Source organism: Drosophila simulans, chromosome 3R (assembly GCF_016746395.2).
Source record: "Drosophila simulans strain w501 chromosome 3R, Prin_Dsim_3.1, whole genome shotgun sequence".
NCBI lineage: Eukaryota > Metazoa > Arthropoda > Insecta > Diptera > Drosophilidae > Drosophila > Drosophila simulans.
This window is the reverse complement of record NC_052523.2, coordinates 14,527,048-14,551,138: the sequence shown is the minus strand read 5'-3', so window position 1 is coordinate 14,551,138 and position 24,091 is coordinate 14,527,048. Positions and strand designations below refer to the sequence as shown.

At 45.2% G+C, this 24,091-nt stretch overlaps 3 protein-coding genes across 16 annotated transcripts in view; 1 reads left to right on the top strand and 2 right to left on the bottom strand.

Annotated features, from left to right (window-relative positions):
- Nucleotides 1-35: 35 nt before the first annotated feature.
- LOC6728505 (zinc finger protein Xfin) lies at nt 36-4,944 on the bottom strand. The gene is made up of 3 exons (XM_016176966.3): nt 3,844-4,944; nt 3,336-3,789; nt 36-3,251 (listed from the first exon to the last, which is right to left on the bottom strand). The coding sequence occupies exons 1-3, from the start codon at nt 4,584-4,586 to the stop codon at nt 714-716; spliced, it is 3,735 nt and encodes a 1,244-aa protein (XP_016035143.1). The 5' UTR covers nt 4,587-4,944; the 3' UTR covers nt 36-713.
- A 199-nt stretch (nt 4,945-5,143) lies between these two features.
- LOC6728503 (microtubule-associated protein Jupiter) overlaps nt 5,144-24,091 on the bottom strand; it is a 29,327-nt gene continuing 10,379 nt past the window's right edge. Inside the window, exons 1-8 of one of the 13 annotated variants that reach the window (XM_039295280.2) lie at nt 19,231-19,391; nt 18,784-18,923; nt 8,331-8,464; nt 8,017-8,049; nt 7,101-7,358; nt 6,765-6,782; nt 6,272-6,685; nt 5,144-6,064 (exon numbers count right to left, since the gene is read on the bottom strand). In XM_039295280.2, coding sequence (XP_039151214.1) covers nt 5,931-6,064; nt 6,272-6,685; nt 6,765-6,782; nt 7,101-7,358; nt 8,017-8,049; nt 8,331-8,464; nt 18,784-18,845 — 1,053 coding nt within the window. In that variant the 5' untranslated portion in view covers nt 18,846-18,923; nt 19,231-19,391 and the 3' untranslated portion in view covers nt 5,144-5,930. Of the gene's footprint in view, nt 6,065-6,271; nt 6,686-6,764; nt 7,036-7,100; nt 7,359-8,016; nt 8,050-8,330; nt 8,465-18,783; nt 18,924-19,230; nt 19,392-24,091 lie in introns of those variants that run through there. The other 12 variants (XM_039295282.2, XM_039295281.2, XM_039295286.2 and 9 more) reach the window with 12 other exon arrangements.
- On the top strand, nt 12,003-17,161 carry LOC27207861. Of its 2 annotated transcripts, XM_016183504.3 has the most exons (3): nt 12,003-12,085; nt 16,578-16,851; nt 16,939-17,161. In XM_016183504.3, exons 1-3 carry the CDS (start codon nt 12,012-12,014, stop codon nt 17,014-17,016), a joined length of 426 nt encoding a protein of 141 aa, XP_016035142.1. In that variant the 5' UTR covers nt 12,003-12,011; the 3' UTR covers nt 17,017-17,161. The 2 variants fall into 2 exon arrangements, 1 of the variants encoding a protein (XP_016035142.1); XR_005544259.2 differs by lacking the exon at nt 12,003-12,085 and adding an exon at nt 15,912-16,513 and having other exon boundaries at nt 16,578-17,161.

The window sequence follows — 24,091 nt, the reverse complement described above, 5'->3', positions numbered from 1 at the left end:
TTTTTGTTGTTGTATAAGTAAAAGCATTCCAGAGATTTCATTTAGAATTAAATGTCTTATTTATTAACATTAATCAAACAGCGCAAAGCCGCTCACGTGCATAGACCAACTTTTTCGAGACCAATTTCTTATTAGTCGAAGCAGTGGTGCTGAAAATATAATTATAATTTTGATAATATCAGTTACCGTTCATTGAGATTATATCGAAAATAAATAGCTTGGATTCTTAATACTAGCAATTAAAGAGTAGCCTACAGATAAAAGTCCGTAATCAGATTTAGGCGGTGTCGTCTATGGGTAAACTATATGAATACTCTAATTAATCTCTTCAATATCAGAATCTGTTTGCCACTGGAAGTACACAGGTGTTGCGGAAGTGGATTAGGCTATTTCGATTTGGGTCATAAAAAACGGGCTAGTCTTAGTGGCAAAACGTAATCTATGTTCGATTGGCAGAACTAATAAAATAAAAAACAAAACGAACACAGAATTTAAAAGTGAAATATACTTTCACGGTTTCAGTAAAAGACACTGCATAATACAATATGCAAATCGAATACACTAGCATTTTAGTGAGATTTTCGAGTAAAGTTAAGATTGAGTTCTAAGCTCCAGTTAAAATACAAAAAAACCGGACGTGCATGGTCGAAAAATTACATTCTGCCACTAAGATTTTTTTTTTAAATAAATCGAAAAATTCTTATTCGTTAATACTAGCCGAGCAGATACTGATCTTCGAATTCCACGTCGCCATCATCGTCCAGAAGATGTGGCGGCAACGGCATATACGGTCCTGAGTCCTGACCAGTAGGGTTTTCATCATCATTGGTCTGCTTCGTGCCCTCCTCCTGCTCCTTCTCGTCCTGAATTATCTGCTCGATGAGCGATATCATCTCGGCATCCCCCAGGCCTGGATGGTGCTTACGAATGTGCTGTTGCAGCTCACGGAGGCTGTGCAACTCACCCACCGCAGCAGCATCGTCCTCACTGCTCTGCTTGCACAGTTTGCAACGGATGTAGGCCGCGTGGGGCAGGTGCTGGAATCGATGGAACTGTAGCACCCACTGCCGATTCGTCTCCAGCTCCTCATCACAGTCCTGGCAGCGGTAGACATCCTCACCCACCTTGGTCATGTGCAAAAGCTCTAGCTTGGTCAAGCCATGGTGGTCGTTGATGTGCTCCCGCCATTCCTTTTTATTGTGAGTTTTGAAGTTGTCACCGCATTGCGGGCACGTTAGATGGTAAATGGAGCTCAATAGCGTATCTTGGTCGGGCTCATCGTCATCGAATTCTCGGTGCGGACGATTGTCACACCGGTTAGTGTCGCGGTTGAGGTGCTTGAAGAACATTTGCTTGCGCACAAACTCACCGCCGCAAGTCAAGCACTTGAAGGATCTGTGGGGCAGGTGGCGGAACTTGTGCGACTGTAGCTGCCCGATGGCGCCCTTGGTGTGCGTCACGGTCACCCGTTTGTAGCACTCCAGGCACAGGTAGTGATGGTTGTCGATCTGCCGAAAGTTGAGGCCCTCACGGCTGTTAAAGTTGTGCTGCTCCACAATATGTTTGCGCCAGAAAGCATGAGAGTCAAAGTTCTGATTGCACTTGGGACAAAAGTACGTGATGAAGTCCAGGTCCACGGCATTGTGGTACGAGATGCTGTCCTCCAGTGTGTTGAGACCAGCGGGTCGGGCTGGCAATCCGCCAGGCTGTGGTTTTAGGGAACGACTACTCGCAGTGGAAGCAGCAGAGGAGGAGCATGCAGGTGGTGAGGGCGGTGCTGGTGCCAGTGCGGGAGCCGGTGGAGGAGAGGGTAATTTGGGGTTCTCCCTACTGTTATCCTTATAACGCCCAAGCACTTGTTTCGGTTTTGTGATCATCGCCGGCGTCTCCCTATCAAAAATGCTGTGACGGGCCCTCAAATGTGCAGCTATATTCGGCTTGTGATTGTAGCAGGTGCCGCAGATCAGGCACTTGAGGTACAGTCTGTAGGGCAGATGGCGGAAGTGATGGTCCTGCAAACCCTTCAGCTTCGAATTGCATACAATGTCCTTGCACTGGGTGCATTGATAGCGATACTTATCCAACTGACGCATGTTTAGATATTGACGTTTGTCAAAATTGTGCACCTCGTTGATGTGACGGCGCCACTCGAACTGAGTCTTGTACTCAAATCCGCAGGATGGGCACAAGAAGATGTAATTTTGTTCTACGGTGGCCACGGATGGATCCCCAGAGTTCATCACTGGCTGTCGACGCCTTCTGACCACTGTCTTCCTGCACCGCTTTTCGCTAATGTGAACACGGACGGCCGCCTGGGTAGCGAAGAGTGTGCCACAGTGGACGCACTTGTAGCGTTGATGATTTCCTTGAGATGTTGGCTGTGGCGGTGGTGGTGGTGGTGGTGGCGATGCAATTGGATATTCATCCTCTTCTGCCTGCATCTGTTCACCAAAGTCGTTATCCTCCTCCATGCCGCCTTGGTCTACGTCGTCCAGATAGATTATCTCGTACGTTTCATTGGCTATCGTTACTATCTGTTTGCGTGGCTGCTTGGTGGGTGTAACAATTGGAGCTGGGCATCCTCCCGATAGCTTTCGTGGCCAACCAACGCGATGATGGGTAGCCAGATGCTTTACGAGACCCTTTCTGTCTGTGTAGGACTTGTGGCACTTGCGACACCTGGCGTAGGCCTTGAATGGAAGATGCGTGATCCTGTGTTGCTGGGCATTCTGGATTCCATACGCATTGGTTATGATCTTGTCGCACTCAGTGCACTTCAGCTGCCGTTCGTTTATCATCTCAAAATTAAGCTTGCTCAGGTCGTTCATGCTGTGTGCCATGACCACGTGGGTGCGCCAGTGCTTCTTCTCGATGAATTCTTTGCCGCACTGCGGACAGAGGTAGTCGATGTGGGGCTCGAAAATGTCGTCGCTGCTGATGCGACCACCGCGTCTGGGTGCGTCTTCAAAGTAGGGCGAGTCCTCGTCCAAAGGGGCGCCATTTCCCTCGCTGTTTCCATTGTCCCCGTCGCATTCATCCTCCGCCACTATTGCTGCGGAAGCATCACCATCCTCCTCCTCGGCGTCCTCCGAAATAAGCGTATCCATATGATGGTGCTGCAGCAGATGTCTGATTATTTCCTGATGATCCGTGTAACCCTTGTAGCAGAGTTTACAGCGCAGCCACTCAGGCTGCGATAAATGGCTGAATTTGTGGGCGCGAAGTGATTTAATGGTGTTGGGAGTCACAATCTGAGATATTAAAAAATAATTGATTCAGCAAAGTTTGGTTTACGAATCTGAACTTAGTAAGAGCCCATCTAAAAACCCACTCACCTTTTTGCACTCGAGGCACTGCATTTGCATGTCCACGCTTCGGAAATTAAGTCCCCTTCGGCTGACGTAGTCATGGACGAACTCGATGTGCTGGCTCCATTGGGCGTGAGTGTCGCATTCGGTGCCGCAGTCTGGACACATGTAGTGTATGTAATCCTCGCACAGTTCAGCTGCTCCTCGAGTGCCAGCCTTTTTCTTGGAAACCTCTTCCGACACGGTCTGCTCCTGGATGCCAGACTCATCAACATCTGGCTCGAGCAGCTCATTCCGCACCTCTATGCGATCGGATTCCTCCCCAAGGTCATCATTCTCTCGGAAGCTCTTCTCCCGCAACAGCTGCTCGGTGCGAGACTCTCGAACCCGTGTCTTCCGCCCCGCCGCATTGTAACCCTCACGCATCATGGCCACGACTTCATCGCAATGGACCATGCGAAGATGAACCATAAGATCTTGCCTTTAAAAGACATTACTATAAAGGAAGCGCTGAATAGGATACTCATTGCCGTACCTGTATTTGTACTCCCGCTTGCAGATGTAGCACTTGGTGCACCTGAAGGGCAGGTGCGTAAACTTATGCTTAAGCAGGTTCTCCCGGCTGTGCATGGCAATCCGCTTGTTGCACTCCCTGCACCGCTGATAGAGCTTGTCCAGCGGCGTAAAGTTCAAGCCACGCAGGGTGTTGTATTTGTGGATGTGGTTCATGTGCCGCTTCCAGTGGTCCTGTTGCCGGAATTCACCACCGCAGGCGGGGCAGATGTAGACTACGCCCAACTCGTAGTTAATTGGCACTCCGTTCTCGTCCGTTGCATTGATCTGCGAGGTGGTGGGTCGTACAGACAGACCGGGACCCAATCTAGGTCGACCCACAGCTCCCGGGAATGAGTGTCGCTGCATTGGCGGACGCACTTGGTGGCCCATGGGTCCAGCAGGAGCCAACGACGGATGCTGTGGCTCCGCTATATCAACAATGGGTTCCATATTAAAATCAAAGAGCGCATCATCGTCGGGATCTGGTTGCTTTGGCTCCTTGGAGTTCTTTTCGTAGTCATCCTCCTCCTCCCTTTCATCCTCTTCGGCATCCAACAGGTCATCGATGGCATCGCCTGAATCAAGGATCTCCGTATCGCCTAGGAAGTCATCATTGCCATTCCCGTACTGCTCGCTTTCCTCCAGTTCCGCCGCCCCGCTCTCCGCCTCACCCTCCTCGAAGTCGGACGAAAACATCGACGTCCACAGATCCATGCCCTCCATCTTTTGACTGGGAAGAGGCAGCTCGCGTCGTCAGTGGCTCTTCAATGTGTGAGTGCGTATGCGTGAGAACTAGTTTTCGTATCCTATATGCCACAATTGGCAATAACGATGACGGCTGTCTGGTTTTTCACTTGGTAGAGCTCTTCTGAGGTGTTGCGCACACCAGGTTCCATCTTCACAGTCGCTGCAGCAGCACACACCTCACTGGGACCTTTTGCATCTGCTTTTAGCCCACTGGGGCAGCGGAAATATGGCCAAAACTAAAACTTATTGTAGTCTGCAAAAATCAGAGCCATTTTGTTTGCGGCGTCGCAGAGCTACGGGCCGCAAATAAACTGTAACGGCGTTGCACGGTGTTGCCAGACCAAAAAGATGAACATCGATAACCCACGGCATGTCAATCGATAGCTTATCGACGATTTAAGCTCATGGGCGCGAAAAATTCAATGTTTCTTAAAAGCAAGTTTTTAACTTAAGCTTAGGACCTCGGTCAAAAGATTATTAACTCGATTGGAGTCCATCCCGACCACTTTTATAAAGAAGGACAAAAAGGTAAGTTATGTACGAAAGGTTTTTATTGAACAAATATTCGCGCTTGAATTTTGTATTTTTACACTTAATTAGCACGTGCACATTAGAAAGTGCTGTCGTACCGTTTAAATTACATATTTAATGTAATGTTTATAATGTATGTAATGTATGTTTATAATGTATGTATGTGTTTTCGTGAGTGTTCGTGTGAATGCAGTTGGTATAAATATAAATATATGTGGCGTGTAGTAGCAACTAAAATAAAATCCATGCCACCGCTCGCATCCTTGCTTCCCGCTTGCTTCATGCGTACGCACACACCGGGTTGATGAATATCATATATATATATTACGCAGTTGCAGAGGACAGGCGATTGGATGCTTCAACGTGGGTGTTGTTTTGTGGGGGCTACACGCGTTCCATGGATTTACACCAACTAAGGAATTTAAATTACAGATTTGCAATGGGGGGTGGTGTTGGTGTTGGTGTTGGTAGTGATAGGTTTGGGTGCAACGCCGCCTTCTAAAAGTGGTTGATTAATTCTCATCTGGGTAGCGACTGTCATTATTGCATCTTCAGATCGTTGAGCAATTGCTATTCTCTCGCTTAATTATTCGTTGGCCATCAAGTCCTACGTTCGTGCCTTTCGATTTTCTGAGCTTTATATGGGGTTGTAGGGTTTTATGCGTATATTAGATGGGTAGTATGATTTTTTTTGCTTGTTTTGTTGGTTTTTGTTTATTCTTGTGGTGTCTCGTCCCGCCATCAGCCCCTCAATTGCTTGTGCTGGGATCTGAGCAATTCCGGCTGTCATTACCACAGACCCGAAGAGAAGCCGCCTGGGGGAATGCGGTTCTTGTTGATCACCGGAGTGCCGCCATTGGACGACTCCTGGCGCTGGGTAAAGTCGTTGGCCTTGTAGCCCTCGCCTGTGACGGGGTTGCCCTCTGTGGAAACAAAGGAATATCATTAGAAAATTGGACTACTTAAAGTGTAAACTAGGTGTATAAAATCAAAGTGGCTGCTAAACTCAAATACAAGAATCCGAAATTAAAGCGCAACTAAGAAAAGTACTTGGGAATTGGCTATGTTCGTTTGGAGTTTGGGATATGGAATTTCAGACGGAAGCGACACAACCAGAACCAAACGCCCACCTCGGATCCTGAGCTTCTTGGGCTTGAGTCCGCCAACACCATCTCCGTTGAGGCCGAGGCCCGTGATCGGATTGCGTGAGTCGAGTTTGGCGCACGCCTGCCGCTCCTCCTTAATCTCGTTTGGACAGAGCCCAAGGGGCTCCTTTACATTGCTCACGCCTGCCATTTTGTTCAGCGAGAATGGCTGTTCGGGATTATTTCCAGAGTCTCGCCGAGTTTGACAGCCCTCGTTCACCTGATCGGACTTTGTGACTGTCCTGTTATCTGCCGGCACGTCTCCAACTTCGCTATCTCGGCACGAATTATCAATGGACAGGGCGTCGTCAGCCGGTGGGATTGGCGTTTCGGCTCGTGCCGGTTCTGGGGGACACAAGGATTGGCGTGGAGATTCTTCTTTGGTGTCTGGTCCTGCTGCTGGATGAGGATCGGGGAGGCAGGCGAATCGGGGATGAGGAGGAGTCCTTAGTGGACACTGGACACTACAAGTACTCACTGCTCATATTGCGGAAGACTGACGCGAAACGATTGAACAGCCGAAATTGGTTTTTGTTGGTCGGTTGGTTGTTTTGATACGTTTAGTGCGTGCGTGTGCAGTAAAAAATATATATATATAGAAATTTATAAATGCACAACTTATTTCGTTGGATACAATTTTGTTTTCAAGCGCTCTGGTTTTAATCGGTGTTACAACTGCGTGATCTAGGTTCGTACTGAATGAAAACCCAGTCGTTGGCTGGCTCCCCAATCTGACAGCTCAGTTCTTCGATCGAGTTCAAATCCAGCGACTACTACTACTTCCCAGCCCCAGTTAGGGCTAAACGCTTCTCACCTGATCTCGAGCCACTGTTCATCTTGAGGTTCTCGGTGGAGGACGACACCGAAGACGAGGCCGAGGACACCGATCCGCTCTTGCCGTTGTAGTGGCCATTGGTGGTCAGCAGCTTCTGGGCGGCAACGGCCTCTGTGTTCTGACCAAAGGGAATGCTGCTCTTCATGTGGTTCTTGCCGGGGGTGATCGGGCGGGTGGGCTCCCCAAACAGCCGAGAGTGGGAGTCGACGGTCTTCTGGCCGCGACGTGGTGCATCACCTGGTCATCGCGGTTGCGGGGTTTGTAACAAATCCAAAGAAATCAAATGAATTGAGGGGAAACCAAAGAAAATAAAACAATTAAATTAGTGGAGTTGTGTTGGAGTAGAATTTTAAAATTAGTTTCTCAACGGTGTTTTACAAGCTTGTACGTAATTTGGACAGTGGTTGGGTGAGTACACTGAGAGAAATCATAAAATGCGTAATTCATTAAAGGAATACATTTTACCCCTTTAAAGAAAACTGGATTTCATATTTTTTTTTCTTTGTGTGTGTTGTATGGCAAAGGTTAGCCAAAAAATTGAATGAGAGGAGCAGCCTTGAGTTCTTTTCGGCTTTTATCTGCTCGAGCTCGAAATGTCATCGGCAGCAGGTGGAAAAAGGAAGCAGGCCAACCGGTTGGGAATAATGCAACTTCTCGAGTGGGAGTGGGTCAGTATTTCTGTGGGAAGTGGGTGAGCTGTGTTCTGTGTTCTGGGTTTAGTCGAGTCGATTTTGAGTGTCAGTGCAACTGGAGAACTTGCGTTGAAACATAAATTAGCACAAAACTGACGACAACACAAAGCAAAGTGAACACAATTTTGGGTTAACTTCGTGGTGAGGGGACAACTGTGCAATTGTTGACATGAATTAGGAAAGGGGAGACATAGTTCAAGTACCAATGAAATAGAATCTGTGAGCTCCTTGTCGTACTGCAAAGATACGTAGAAAAGAAAAGATATAGAGCGGGGGTAGGAAAAAAAGAAGAACGAGAACGGGAAGAAAACGATACACATTTAATAAGCATTTAATTGACCAGAATCCACGACATTATCTAAAGACATATCTCGTCATGGGCACAATTTCCCAATCAAATGATAGAACAAGCAACTAAGATTGATTTGATTTTCTTTTTTCGATTGCTAGGGATCACACATCATCACATATACATATGCGGGTTTGATATTGGATGGTATTTGGACCTCAAGCTTACCGTTGTTTTTCACTCCATTATCTTTCTCGGCAGCGAATATGTTGGACGCCATGCGATTCTTCACGTTCCTGGGGGTCTGCGGCATCTCCGATCCAAAGATGTCGCTCGATCCGCCGCCCGGGGGCCTCAGCACCCTGCAAAAAAACAAAAACAGAAAGGGGGAGACTCATTAATTACAAGCTCATTCTTTTACGCTCGGTAATTGATATGGCACAGTGCATAATTCACAAATTTCCACACGCTCGACGATGAGGAAAGCACATCGAGCTTAAGCGCGGGGAAATGCATTTAATGTCTGTGTCTAATCATCTTCACTGCGGCTGGAAATGGCAAAAGGAGCTGGGGATGGAGTTGCAATTGGCATTGCCGGAGGAGGCGGAGGAGCTGGCTGCACTCATCGAGTTTAAGACGGAGCTGGCTGGGTGAGCACTCAATGGGCATTAGAAGTCACGCCAAGATGCATCTCCCATCCTCCGGCTGCATCGCAATTAAGTGGAAACCCTGGCATAAAGAATTGCAGCCGAGACAAAAGGCTGGCCAAAAATGTTATGCTTTGTGGCATTCACCAGCCACTCAGTGCCCGCTGCTCACTGCTCACTACTCAGTCAAGTCAGTCAGTCCGTCGCCGTCCACGCAACGCTGCCCAAAACCAAAACCACCAGCTACAGTGCCGGACGGTGGTGTAAGGCCCAAATGGTGCCACAACTCTGCAGGTAATCGTTGTTTATTAAAATTGGCCCAGGCAACGCAGCAGGAATAAATGAAAATAATTGTTATAATAATAGTATTAAAGTATCAGGTGGGAAAAATAATAATATCACACATTCTCACGAAGTTTAAGAGTGTGTTTAAGTAGTTTACAAGAATTTCAACTATAATTATAGAAGACACAGTTGCTAGCAAGTGCATCCTCATTTTCCTTCATGTTTTTTTCTTTTTTAGTTAATAAAGCATACTTGTTTCATTACAAACTTCATAGATCCTCAATTTCTTGGCCATTAAGTTTAATATTTTCGCATTTTTTCTTCCCCGGCATAACACAGACATTTGATCTATTAATTTGACCAAACTCCTGGCTGTCTTGCACACGTGAACCGCACTGTCAGCCATCGAAGGCTGCGGCTAGGCTTTGGCTAGGCTATCCGAGTGTATCTGAGGTTTCTGTGAATGCATTTTACCGCCGCCAGCATGAGACGTCAATTAAACTCTGCAACAGTTAGATGAACTGTGGATGCTACCAACTCCAGCATCGCCAGCTTCTGCAGCAACTTCCATCTCCTGGTGGTGGACGGATTTGCCCCTAGGCTCGGAAAGCCAAAGACCATTCACTTGTCAACATTTGCTTTTGGTCGCTCTCTTGGCCATTTGCGATTGCTAGTTTACCACTGCGAGACGCCTTCCTCGGGGCGTCAATCAAATCAGCGGCCTTTCAATGGGCTAAAAGATTGCGTTTTTAATGCACCATCTGCACGCACTCCTCCTCTTCACCTCATCGCAGGAAAGTGAGAGTCGTCAAGCGATGCCAGCTACTTTTGTTACACTTTTCTGATAATTAACAAAATTGTATTGTAATTACGGCCGATTACTGTTGGCCTAAACAAAGCGTTAGGCTAAAAAAAAAAATGTGTGGAGCGCCACAAACAATGAGCATAAATAATAGGGGGCAATTCCCAGTTTAGCATTCATTTCGGGTATTAAAACTTTCTACGGCTAGAATTGAATTGAGTGCAGCGGAAAAGGGAAAAGTGGGTGCTTGCAGCTGAAGGTGCGTCGTCTTCCTGCTAGAAAGTGCAACCCAATTCGCGTGCCCCCGACGGAAGAGGAAGGCGGCTGTTGCTGTTGCTGCGGCTGCGCCTAATTAATTATACCACACTACACCGGCGGCGGCCTCTTCTCTTTGGCCAGGCCAACACTTCTTGGCCCTCGGAACATGACAAAGCGTCCAAAGCGCAGCCGCAAAGGCAAAACAACCGTTAAACGGCCGCCGCAAGTGTGTGAACTGCTTGACGGGCGGGCAGGTGCAAAAGGGGGAGGCAATTTACCTACACAGAGAGAAACAAGGAGAAACAATGTTGCATGAAAAACAGAAAGTGGGTTCATTAGACTATAGAAAACTAGTTGGCTAGAACTAGTACAATTATATTATTTGATTTGAGTTAAGGAAGTTGTACTAAAGTAATAATGGCTTCCCTTAAGTTATATATCAATTTCATATACAAATCCTATGGATGCTGATGATATCATCTCTTGCTAATGAATTACTTTCCAGTGTAGTAAAGCCTTGCGAAGTGGCGTCGCGTGGGGAAATCGCTGGAATAACTCGCGCTCGCAATCGCAGTTCGGGTTGGGTTGGTGTGTGGGGTAATTGCGATCATAACTGTCGCACACTCTATTTATAAGACCTGGCCCCCGTGTGCAAAGTGTTCTTATTAAAATGTCTTCGGGCTTGTTAGCATAGTCAGCGGAGCGTAAAACTCTTCTTTTCTTTTTTTTTTAACTCTTTCGTTTTTGACAAAGACTTGTTTCTCCTGCTTTGTTTTCATTATTTTCTTTCGGATCTTTTTTCATGTTTTTTCAGTTTGTTTTTTTTTTTTTTTTTTTTTTTTTTGACCGGCAGGGTTGAGAGGAAAAACTAACAAAGCAACGGTAAATGGGCAATTTTTGCGCAAGTGACGAACAAGTAATAATTATTTAAACAGTTAAGCCGCCGGCCATGCATGTGAACTTACAACTTACCAACTTACCGAATGCGGCCCGATCAAATGGAAAGCGAAAGTTGCGTTTGACTTTGGCCCATGCCACATGCGGCATTCGGGCACAATATCCATGCACTTATTGCCAAAGCGGCGAAGATATGCCGACCATCTTAATGGCGGCCAGTTAGCCGGGCCTAGACTAATTACCATCCACACTAAACAAGCGAAAAGCACAGCAAACGAAAAAAAGGTCACCAAATTTGGAAGCTTTGCTCTTTTAATGGCCACAGGTTGCGCACATTTCAATCGGGCAAGCATTATTGTCCCCGGAAAGTGTCGCAGTTTATTTTGGCATGGCTTCCGTTTGAGCTGGTTTCGGCCATTTACTCTCCACACGCAATGTGGACGCGCAAGTCTGGCTTCCCCGGAATCCTCCTCGTCAATGGGCTAGGCTAATTCGCAATTAACCCATTTTCGCCGCCTGAACGTCGCTATTTTAGTTGTTTTCCCTTAACTGAAGCTATCAAATGCCAACACACTATGGCTTAAACATGAACAAGAACTGAACTTTAAGGTGACTGTTTTATTGTTATAAATAAATTGGGAAATATAGGCACAGAAAATCCTATCAAGTGTCTAGGTTTGGTGTTCCACCACTACGGTTGGCTTGCCATTTTCCTGGGCACTTAATAGCTTGGCACTGTTTGAAATATGAGCCAAATCGAATGGACCAATCTTGCGGCGCACCCCTGCCCAACAGTTCCCTCCGTGCCCCATATGATCGCCGGATCACTGGAAAACCTTTCACACACCAGGCGCCGCGGGCAAATGTTGACCAAGTCAGGAGATCGGCGACAAAACAAGACCGCCGGTCAGCCAGCTAGTCAGCGAGTCAGCCAAACAGCCAGGTGGAGCTGGGAGTGCGCAGGTGGCTCCCAGTTGGAGGAGCCTTGGCTTCTCCCGTCCTGGATGATGACAAAAATTAATGTACATCGCGGAGGGTGGAGGGGGAAAGAAAGGAGCCAGCGGCAGGGAGGAAGAGGCCAATCCGAGCGAAAGGTAATGTGGCATGGTGCTTGCTGCAACAACAACAACAACAACAGCGGCGAAATTTGAAAACAACCTTTTCGGGTAAAAGTTGTTCGGGTTGTGCATATAGAAAATACTTGGCTCAAAGTGATAGTTGTCGCTCTGATTTAGTTTGCGTTTAGTTTTTCGATTTTTCACTCCACGTTCATGGCCTTTCTTCATCGACACGGCTCTAGGGTATTTTTCCTGCTTCAGCTGCCTAGCCTCCCATTCTTTTTCCACCAAATGCTGCTGCGATAATTGTTTTATGTTTGCACACATAACACAAAATATCGAGGGACTTTCCCAGATTTCCCTTTTACCCGCCGCCGTCAATTAATTACAACACCAAGGGGGCGTGGCTGGCCCAAAGTGCAAGCCAGCCAAATCATGGTCAATATCCATCCAGCAGCACTTTGTTGTAGGCCTCTCGATTTTAAATTATGAAATTAAATTTAACTTTCTACTACGCTCGCTTTTAGTTCGATTTTAATTTGGAATTGTAGAGGTGTGTTAATACAACTAAGCATGATGAAAGTTAATGAAATAAAATCAAAATCAAAACTTATTTAAAAGTAAGATTATCCCTCAAAAGAATTGTAGGTGTAAAGTAAGAGTATTTCCGTTTCGAATTATCTTGCACTTGCGTTGAGCTTCATAAACTTCAACGCCAAATTCATTTCGACAGTTTTCTAATTAACCAACTGTCAAAATTCGTCTTTGCTGAGCGCACAAGTAAAAGTTGAAATCGGAGATCGCCTTCCTTCCTCTGCTTTTGCGAAAAGCTGTTGGAAAACTTTTTGTGTATTGACAGCGTGTGGGAAAGCCAAGTCAAAAAACCGAAAACTAAAGAAATTAAAAACTAATGCATTTGGAGCATAAGAAGCTTATTTCCGTCTCGTTTTCTAAATGCATTCCCTATGACTAATGCCTCAAAATTTCGTAATGAAAATGCCTGGTGGTGTGTGAAAATCTCTGTCGTTTTTTCCCGATCTGTCTGTCTCGCTGTCAAGCTGCTGCTGCTGCTGCTGCTGCTTCTGGCCAAGACGACCAAAGGGGCCAAAGGCAGTGAAAGAGCCAAGAAAAAATCCGAGAGACAAGAGAAGACAAGGCTGAAATGGTTGTCTGTTGTCCGTTGCCAAGCCAAAGTTAATTTGTTTCTTTTTCTCTAGTTTTTTTTTTTTTGGCTAATGCCCGATTTTGGTGGAAAAGAAGGTGGCGGGGAATGGATGTTGGTGGCTGGGTGGATGCCTCATGTCGTTTTATAATGAAGTTGCTGCTATTTGGGTGGAGCTGCGGGCGCAGGGAGGCGGCGGTACATGCAGCTTGATTAATTGCAATTGATTTTTATGACTTTGTTTAAACTCTGCAAACAGCCGGCTTAATTCGCTCGGTGTATGCGCACAAAGGGGAGTGGGCCGACCATGGCTTTCCCGGGAAAAGAAACGAAACGAGACGAAAAAGAAAAGGGTCGGGTCAAACCGATTTTCACTCGGTCTCCCGTCTGTGGAATGTCGAGGAGTCTTCTCCGGACTATCCCTGCTCATTTGTTAGTTGGTTTTTCTGTTGATTTGTTTGCCTGCTGAGAGCAATCATGCAATAAAAATGCACAATTTACTGCCAGTCAGTCGCGATGCCTCAGCTTTATGGTTTAGTCCATAAAGCTTTAGCTATGTATAGTCCGTCCAGCCGATCGTTATGCTGCACTGCACCTGTACATCACATCATCGTGGTCATAGCGATGCAGATGGAAATGAAAATAGAGTTGGAGCTGGAGCTGGAGCTCCAGCTGGAGTTCGGAGTTTGGAGTAGGTTGTTCCAGTTGATTCGGCTTGATTCGAATGTCCGGGTAATTGTTTATCGGACGAGTACACTTGATGTGTTACTGTTTGAATCTTTTTACTACATTTTCGCTGCCCATTTATTATTGAGTTTTGGGTTTGTTCGGCTCATTATGCTTGCTGCTCGACTGCATCGCATTGCAGTCAGTGGTGGCTGCTGCGTTGCTGCTTCCTCTTTTGTTTCATTTAAAACGTGTCCCGTCCGCTTCGTGCAACCGCAAAATGGAGTGGGGGGATGTATAAAATCCTAATGAAAATCCAACTGAAGCACGAAAATTGTGTGCGGTTTTCTTCTATTGTTGCTGCCACTTTTGTTATGATTGTCTCTCCCTCCCATTTTTGATTTACCTAAAAACGTTGATTAGTCGATTCCATTATAATTGCCGCTTCGGACAAAGCCAAATCCAAATCAAACAAAACACAATGGAACACAAAACCGAGGCGGGCAAATACCTAAGTCGAAGAATCTACTACTTTCCCCGCGGATCACAAGGAGGAAGGGGAGGAGCTACTCTCTTTTTCCAGGGGGAGGGAGGCGTGGCGGCGGAGATCACTCGAGCGCGGTATGTTTACCGTTGCTTTCCACTCAAAAGCTTTTCAAATCCAATCAGCTGTGGCCGACCAACATACATATATCTCTATCAGTCGGATCGGCATAGTCCGGCATTCCTCAAAGGTGATTGCAGGAATGATAATAATTGGCAGCAAGGTATTTACACTCATCCCAAAATGGAGGCCTTGCTTAATTGTTTCAATTGGAAAAGACACTTTACAGAAATATTTCTTACTAAATAAGGTGAGATCTGACTTCAGCTTGTTATATCTTATATTCATTTACATTGCTCACGATTTCGAAAAGAGATTTTCCATACACCACTAATGGATAACCCACCCAGGGAATCTCCTGCTGCGCCTCCCAATTAAAAGCGACTTCCTTTGCCCATGATTCAACTACAATTTGAGTGTCAGGTCCACGCGCTTTTCCCATTTCCCCCTTTCCCGCGCTCAATCAAGGCAATAGCATTTAAATTGATATGTTTTCCTGGTCAGTCACGGTCGTGAAAAGTGTCAGATGACAGCGGGCATGGAGGATTGGCTCCTCCACCGAAGACATGATGACCAGGAAGACACAAGAGGGCACCAAATCAAAACCGCAGCGGGTGGTGTTTCTTCTTATTTTTTTCTTCTCTTTTTTTTTTTGTTTTTTGGAGGTGTGATTAATGGTCGGTGCGGGATTTGATGAAAATTCATAATTGGACAATGCTGGGAAGAAGGAGTTTTTGTTGTGCGGCACAGGCAAACCATAGATTGTCAATTATCGATAGTGTTGGCCTGAGCCCGATGAATAATTATCGATTAGCCGTGTGCGGTTGCAGTTGCCGTTTCCGAGGAAAGTGTGCTGTGCTCGAGAGGAAAGGAAAAGCTGGCTTGGAAAAGCCGCATGTATGTAGATGCCGATAGTGATGCTGGCATTTTTATTATTATGTATATGCGTACGTAAGCTGGGATTGGCTTCGTAAATTGTGCATTTCAGAGCCAGAGAGCAAAACCGAAGCCAAAGTCAAACCATACCAGAATTGCTGACACACTCATCGCAGCGAAAGTTGCAGATCTGCCGCTTTTAAATATGTAATTAATAAATTTGTATTGATTAATTTGCGGCTTTGTGGAAAGCGAAAGGACTTTCTAATATATTCACACACAGCTAGCTCCTCCCGACGAGAGGACAACTAAAACACAACTCCTCCTTCAATTTTCGCCGGATCGATGCGAATTGAATACTGAACAGCCTCATTCATCGTATCAGGCACTCTAAGGTACAATAGTATCCATCCAAGAGTCCCATACAATGTGCATACAACATTTTGTGGTTGCCAGGGGAACACACTTCCACCAAGGGCCGAAAAGTTTTTCCTCACTTTTCCTGCCCGATTTTTCCGTGTCAACAGGAATTACATTGACGCAGGCATTACGGAGAAATGTGTTTGATTTCCTTTTCGGTTCTGTCAATAGGTCATGATGATACTGGGTAGTCGGTGGGTGGTGGTTGTGGTGCAGATTTCTGTTGATTATTCCTTATAACGACTTTGGCTCGCTTTCCGCATGTTCTGCAATCATTTGCATAAATGTTGACTTGGCAACGCCAAAAAAAAGAAAAACATTCCCATCACGGTATATTATATATGGTTATAAATATATGGAAATTCTTGATTTGTTTGCGGACTTTCCTTGCAGAATGAGGTTAACTTCAGGTTGTAAACAGTAGATATGCGGGCATTGTGCAAAGGAATTCAAGCGTATAATGATCGTCAGATGGATAGACAATGCCATAAACAAAATGAATTGTCATGATTTCCGCCGCTTATACAACGCAACAAAGAGCGACAATTCAATCCGATATCTTGGCGCGTCGCACCTTTGAGATTTAATTTGATTGTTTACAATAATAAGTCATGGCTTTGCCGAAGAAAGGGGGACACACACCACACATACACGGCAGACAAAACGCTACATCGAAATGCAGAGGAAAAGTATATTAATCATTTTCCCCCAGCCGCCGGCGGGAAAGTCCAAGGCGGTAAGTTACACAATCGCAATCAATGACAATGATTAACACATTTTCCACACTTTATCCCCAGCAGCAGCGGCAGCGGAGCAGCCACCCATCGATGGACCATAAAATCCAGCAAATTGTTTATAATGCACATGGCACACATAAGGAAAATTGTTTCTATTCGGTTTCTGCCGCGACCAAAACTAATCTCCGATCCCAACGGCCGCGAAGAGAGGCAGGGGTTCAATGTCCGCCACGGACCAGCGGACGACGGACAACGGACAGTTGAACGGACGGACGGACAGACGGTCGGAACAGCGGACAGGGAAGCGGACTTGGACACGAATTCAAACTCGGAACAGGTACGAGAGCGTAAGAGTGGTAAACGGAACAGACATAAGCAAAAAACATTTCGGTAACGATTTTGTTGTTGTTTCCCCACTCGAAAGGCGAAAAAATGGGTGGTGCTGGGCACTTGGGGCTTGGTCAAAGAATTGCATGCAAAAACAAATGCCGAAACTAACTGAAAAAGAAAGGCGGGCAAAAGTTGAGAGAAGTCGATGGGGGAAATACCCTTGTCGTACAAGCGGCGATAAACGGTAATAATATAATGATTTATTTTAAGCGGTAATAGGACGTGATTGTTCAATAATAAACATTTTATTATATTTCGTATCATTTGGATAATGGGCGAATCTAATCAGTTTTTACGTCTAACAAATCTGTATGATTGCCGAAAAGTGAGTTGAAGCTAAAATTGAATTTTCATAATAACTCCATAACCTATGCTTTTAGTATCCCATAGGCGGCTATTATGGATTTTAGTATGCCATAAAAAATCATAAGCTTTATAACTGTAAAAATGCCATTCTACTCTTTGAACTTTTGCAAGTCTATGTACTAATAAAATAAGTTTTAATAAACTGAAAATAATGCTTGAAATTAATTGAAAACACAAATAAAGCCAAGAAATCGCTTTTGCTTAGATGTGCAAACATTTTGGGTGTTCTACCATTATAAGTAGTGTCACATCAAATAATACATTTCCCAACAACCTTCTCCTAATTTAAATTTGCCATTGTTTTATGGCTCGAAAAGAGATTGTCATACGCCTCGGAGCAAGAAAGGGTATATTCCCAAAGAACGCCGGTCGGTCCCTTTGACTTTGGTGCGGTGGCATCGAGTGGACGACTGCAGTGATGGTGTCGCGGGTGGTGCTTTGTGCGGTGGGTTGGCGTGGGGCAGCTGGCCGTTGGGTTGGCAAAGGAAAATCAATGAGACGACATCCAAAGACATGCCAACACCGGCGGCTTGGCTTGGCTTGGGTTGGCTTTGCTGGGTGGTGTGGTGGTTCACTTGCTAGGTGGTTTCGGTTTTGTGGGAAGTAGGCGCTTGCAAAAGTGGTGCTCCCCAGATTACACATACGCCCCGTGCACACGCGACTGTATGGGTAGTATTAGTTAGTCAGTCAGTCAGGCGGCGGCGAGGTGAATGAACGCTAAATTAATCTACACACATAACCAAATGAATATGCAAGTGTGCGGTGTTTGTGCGGCCCGACAGCTCAGACAATGGGATAAAGATGGAAATGGAGATGTTGATGCAGATCACGATGAGGCTGCCTTCCGAAATGTTTGCCAATCAAAGTTCACTCGAGCGATGGCAAACAATAACAGAATATGCAGTAGGCACGTAACAGTTGTTAAACTTCAGGGAAAATGACTCGGTCGGCGGATAACCTCAATATAAGTCAAACACATTGAGTAACATCAAGTGAATTACGTTATTATAATACACAGGTTTTTAAACAAATACAGAATTTATTGTCCTAGCTGTAATGCTTTACAAAATATCACACAATGTGTAAATATTATATGTTAATAAAAAACCTTATCATTGTTCGTCATTGTCAAAACAATATTCCTTCAATTCTTTGCACCTTGTCATCATTAGTAAGACTCATTTTGAATAAATATTGATAATATACCTATTTGCTGAACTTAACAGCCATATGATTTTCTTTGTGCGTCATGGTAATTTAAACCCTTTTAAAACCTCAGGAGATGCTTTTTAACAAAGGCATTATTAACAAAGGCCATTTTTTTTAGTCGTATTAAACGACTTTTCTTGCATGGGGACATGCATTGACAAAAACTGATGAACTCCCTTTTCCGTGTAAAAATGTGTAATAAATCCGGACAACGAATTTATCGATTCACTTTTTGACATGCAAATTCTTTGTTCTGAAGTCGTTGAAAATGTCAGTTTCTGGGTATCCTTTGGGAATTTCTTACCTCTTCTTTGCTTTGCCAACATTGTAAAGCTCAACGTGTTTGAAAGCAGCGTAGGCGGCCATTTCTGTTTGTTTGTTTGGCGAAAGGATAATCTCTCTGTTGGATGGATGCAATTGCTTTACTTTTCGCACTGGAAAAATCTAAGCGCACGCGAGTTTGGGGAAAAAGCGGAGATTAGGCACGTGGGGGAAAATGTTGCAGGACGGATGATGATGACTCATAGATGGGGATGCTGCATGTGCGTAAAATCAATAAACCCTCCTCAACTGTGAGAGAGTGCAAGGAGCATCCCGGGAGAGAACGGACAAGAGATAGGAGGAGGGAGAGGGGTGTGCAGTCAGAGCGGACGGAAAACTGAGGAAATTCCTTTAGTTGGATAAGCCAGGATATCTTGCAACATTTTCCCAACCAACTACCGAAAAAATTCCCAAAAAACACTTCACTCACAAAGAAAGCTAAAAAACTTTTGATTTGCACTCGCGTGGGTTTTTTCGATTCGAAGGATATTTTGTTGGGATAACAATATATATATATGCAGTATATATGTTTGAGTGTGCGACCGCTGGTGATGTGCACGTTTCGATAAATGTCTGGCGACTAAAGTGCAGTGGGAAAAGTGAAAAGCATTTTATACCACGGCAGCGCGAGAAGTTTTATCGATCCAAAAACAACGACCGAAACCCAACTCACTCAGAGCGCAAAAGCTGCACGGAAAGAGAGCGGGAGCGCAAGAGAGTGAGTGCCAGCCATGTGGCGCATCAAAACAAAAACAAACTACAGCTGATGCTGATTGGAGTTGGAGCCCGCTCTCTTCCATGCTCTCTCCCTCTCTCTATCTCTCACTTGTGGGGCAGAACCCAACTCGTGGTGAGTTCTGCACTCCGCTTGTAGGTCACAAAAAAAAGTTTAAAATACGCAAGGAACTGAAGCGAAAATAAAACATATACTTAAGCCGTGCTTAAGACACTTGCGGGATTAACATTCTGCATTTATTTATCTCATTTTATGTGCCCCACCGGCGAGAAGTGTGCGCAGATATGCTTCAGTTATGCCGTGCCATTGCAAAAAGCGCTAGAAAAGCGAAAAAATAGTAATAGTTCAGGTCTAGTGAACTTCAGGGTTCCTATGCAATTGTTTCTTTTCTCAGCTTCTTCTGCTCGATCTTCTTCTTCGTTTTTTAAAACTAGTTTCTCTTAAAAAAAGTCAAGTGCATTCAAAGTTTTGAATCCAAAGGTACCCATGCCAAAAGTCATATTGCAAAAATACTCAATTCACTAAAACTCAACTCCCAGGCTTATAAACCCATACCTTATTATAATCTAAGTCCAAACTCTACCATCAAATTGCAGTTGAATGGTACAAGAAAGGCTCATATCTATGCCAGTTTGTACTAAAAAATTATGAACTTAGCCCCCATTCCCAACACGCTCCTTATCTTTGATTACAGGGTGTGGACAGCACTGCTGCAAGGCGGTAGCAGCCCACAAACATGTTTCCTGGCCAAGATGAAGCTGCTGCCAGGCCAGACATCGGGTCTCGTGTCTACGAGGAGCTGAGGAACATTGCCTTTGCCGGACATAAATCACTTTCATCATCGCCAAGCGTTCAGTTCAGTTGGGACCAGCCAACAGCAGCAGCAGCAGTAGCAGTTGCAAACTCTAATTTCAAGTGTCTTGCCACTAATGAGGCCGCCCCTTTTGCCGCTTTTCCTGTATTTGCCACACTTGCTGCTGCTGCAGCAAGAATTTAAATGCAATATGTATTTGCATACTGCGTTTTCTTGGAAAACATTTGGCACAGATTTGCACACAGAACAGGAAGCGCAAGCCAGCGACTAAGAGGATCGGGCCATGGAGCCACAAAGTCGGCGGGAAAATGAGGAGTGGGTAGGGGTGTGTTGGAAGCAGCTGGGCCAAAACAGTGGTTATTTTTAGCTTGCGAAGACACTTTTGTTTAGCCGAGCCAAAAGTTGACTGGCCGTCGTCGCCGCAGCCGCTGCTGCTTCTTGCCGTTTTGCTATTTTACCATCGGTGGGTCGTGGGACTTGCGACCCACTGAGCGGTGCACGGGTTGCCAGGGGTGGTGCGGGCCTTCGGCGGAGTGGTGCACATGCGGCAACCTGACACCAACATGCCACTTGCCCCCTTTTGCCGGTCGCTGTGCGCAAGTAAAAGCCTAGGCGTTATGTACTTGCACCAGAGTTGACAGTTCAGCTAGTTTCCCATCAACTCACAGTTTATTGAAATTATTACTGCGAGAAATATGGAAAAGATGTTAATTATGGTAATCTTGATATATGAAAAATAATCTTGAGATATTTCTAAGATCCTCTCCTATCCTCTTCCTGCTTAAATGCACTCAAATTTCCCCTGAAAAAATTGGCATCACCAACTTGTCCAGGAATGGAATAATAAAAGCGGGCGGGGGGAATGACTTGGAATGGGAACTGTGGGGCACAAGCCCACTCCATGCGGTTAAAAATAGGAGAGCTCCGTCTCCTTCACCGACTTCTCTTGCAGCTCTTGCTTAATAGTTAAGTGTCGCCTGATGTTTCCCCAGGAGAAGTGCAATGCTGGAACTCGACGCAGTCGGCACTCACTTTATTTCGAGTACAGTGGTCTCTGGCTAAATACATAAATATAAATTTCCGCTTTCCATAAATGTGCCACATTCACATTTCACATTTAAACATGCTTTCGCCAAAGTACATTAAAATATATTTTTAGCTTTTGGTTAAGTTTAGAGACGGTGTGCTAAAACCACTAGTTCGGGTAACCACAGTGACTGCGTGTGTGTGTCTAATCTCGAATCGAAGTCGTCTGCCCCATCCCAGTGCCCCAACATCCCCACCCACGTCCCGTTTTTCCGACTCCATGTGGACGTGGTGCCCTGTCATGTGGTCGACTTCGAGGTAGTTAAAACATCATAAGGAATTAAAGTAGGGATGGATTGCAAGTACAAGTACGAGTATCTGAACGTGGGCAGCGGCAGCAGCGGTAACTGACAATTGAAGTGATGTGGCGGCAAACCCTAATGATTATAAACCAGACATCGCATCGCATCGCAACGACACCTCACCTCTTGCAAGCCAAACAGCAGACATTTCTTCGGCACATACTGCGAATATTTAAGCCAATAAATAATTTCACTGCACAAAGTGAAATTTCCGGCTGCCGAAGCCCTGCATAATTACCATGATGGATAATGGATAATCCATACGTACATATGTACGTACGTGTCCGACATATGGAAATTTGTGGCATGTATCTGTGACATTCGGAAATGCATTTTCCAAGCCATATTTATGGCCAACTTTCGTTAATTAAAACTTTACACTCACTTTTATAGCTCACGCTCCTTATTTTTATTTTTAGCGATGTGGGCACAGCTACTGGAGTTACAGGTGCAATAATTCAGAGCCTTTAACGATCGTGAGAAGGTGAGGAAGCAGCTCAATGCACATTTGAATGGATTTGGTAAGGATATAGCTGGTGTTATAGGAGCGAAAGCAGCCATTGTTAAAAACCCCCGAGGGGCGAATAGTAAACTTTCTTTAATGAGCAGACAGTCAATAAATGCATTTATAGATATATAAACAAACCTATCTGATTAGATTAGTTTTGTTTGGCTGGACGCTCAACGACCCATGAAATCACTCAATGCAAACAGATTTCTTTCATCTTTCACTTACACTTACGTATCTCCAGCCAAATGGCAAGCTGAAACAAAGGAGCACTGCCCCTGTGTACATTTTCACATATGAATAGTATTTAGTTTTCTCTGCGGGCCATTGACTGACCACCAAAAAGTCTTAAAAGCGGAGATTAAGTGGAGCAATTAGGAAAACGTGCACTGCAAACAACCGAAACCACCAAACACAAAAAAAAAAAAAAGTAACTGGAGTAGTTGAGAAGGGGAAAACAGTAGAGGAAGTCAAACACACGGTGAGCTGAAAGCCATCAAAAAGCGACTTTCGGTCAGAAAGGTGAGCGGTTACCAGTAGGCTAAACCATCCGTGCTCCCTAGCTCCCTGGCTGGATAGTTGCTGCTCTGGAAACTTGGCCATGCCCCATCCAGCGTTTAACATTCAAAATTCCGCTTGCCACATGCCACGTTTAGTTTGGGCTAACAACTCACTTGCCGGCTTTCCCGATGCTTCGGCTGCTCCTACTGCTTCTACTGCTGCTGCTGCTGCTGGGAAATGTCTTGAAAATTAATCTCTTTTTTGGCTGGGCCAGTTCATCATATTATTAAGGCATTAGCAGCGGCCTCAGGGGCCAGCTGCAAATCGCTGAATCGGGGAAATTATCAAGGGAAATGCATCATCGTCGGCCGTAGTAAATCTTTTAATCAATCTCCATTTCCACTGGCGCCCGTTAAAATCCCCCCCGGAACCCCGATCCCTGTAGAACGAATGCAATGGATATGGCAAACACTTTCGCTTTTCGCTTTTAAATGCCTTTCGTAGGTCCAACGTAATGGGATAAAAGAGACCCAACACGGCCCGCATATGGGGCTTAAATTGGAGTTTGGCCCCAAACCCCAAGCCCCGATGATACCAAATTGTGTTTTAATGATGGCCAAAACAATAGCGCAACTTCCTCGAGTGCATTGTGTGTATACGCACTCGCAAACAGTCAGCTATTAAAGGTACTAAGGTAACAATTACCAGAGCAGCACAAAAAGCTAAGCAAAGCTGGCGTTAAATTAATGCTTTAATTTCTTTTGACTTTTAACTTTTCAACTCTTTTCGGCTTCGTTTCTTCTAGTGAAACTTTTCTCGGATACACTTTGAAAAAAACACAAAACGTTAGAGAATCCTATGCCACATGTGAAATAGAGTGCACATTTAGTTAGTAATTTTAGAGACATATATTTCCCATTTTGAAAATGCGTGGGGTCCAATTGAAAACTTTTGTTTGTAGAAACGAAAAAATCATGTTGAAGTGAGCGCAGGCAGCAGGAAATGTTGCTAAATTTGTTGGACAGCGCGCCAATATGCAACATTTCCAGATGAATCCACAGCTGCCTGCATACAGCTACCATCCATATATACGCCTGTTCATGCTGCGTCTGGGCAATAAAATGTCTGGCACTTGATCTGGCCAGACTCGCAATAGCCATAAGGAAGCTAAAGAGCTGCTCCCGGAGGCGTCTTTAATGGGTTCGAGATGGGCAGCCGGCCACTTGGAAAGCTATCTGCAACCCTATAGCATGTGCCCTACTCCTTGGATACATACGAGTATCTATCTTGTGCAAAAACTTTCAAACTTGCATTTGCATTTTCGAAGGGAAATGCCTTCGCCGG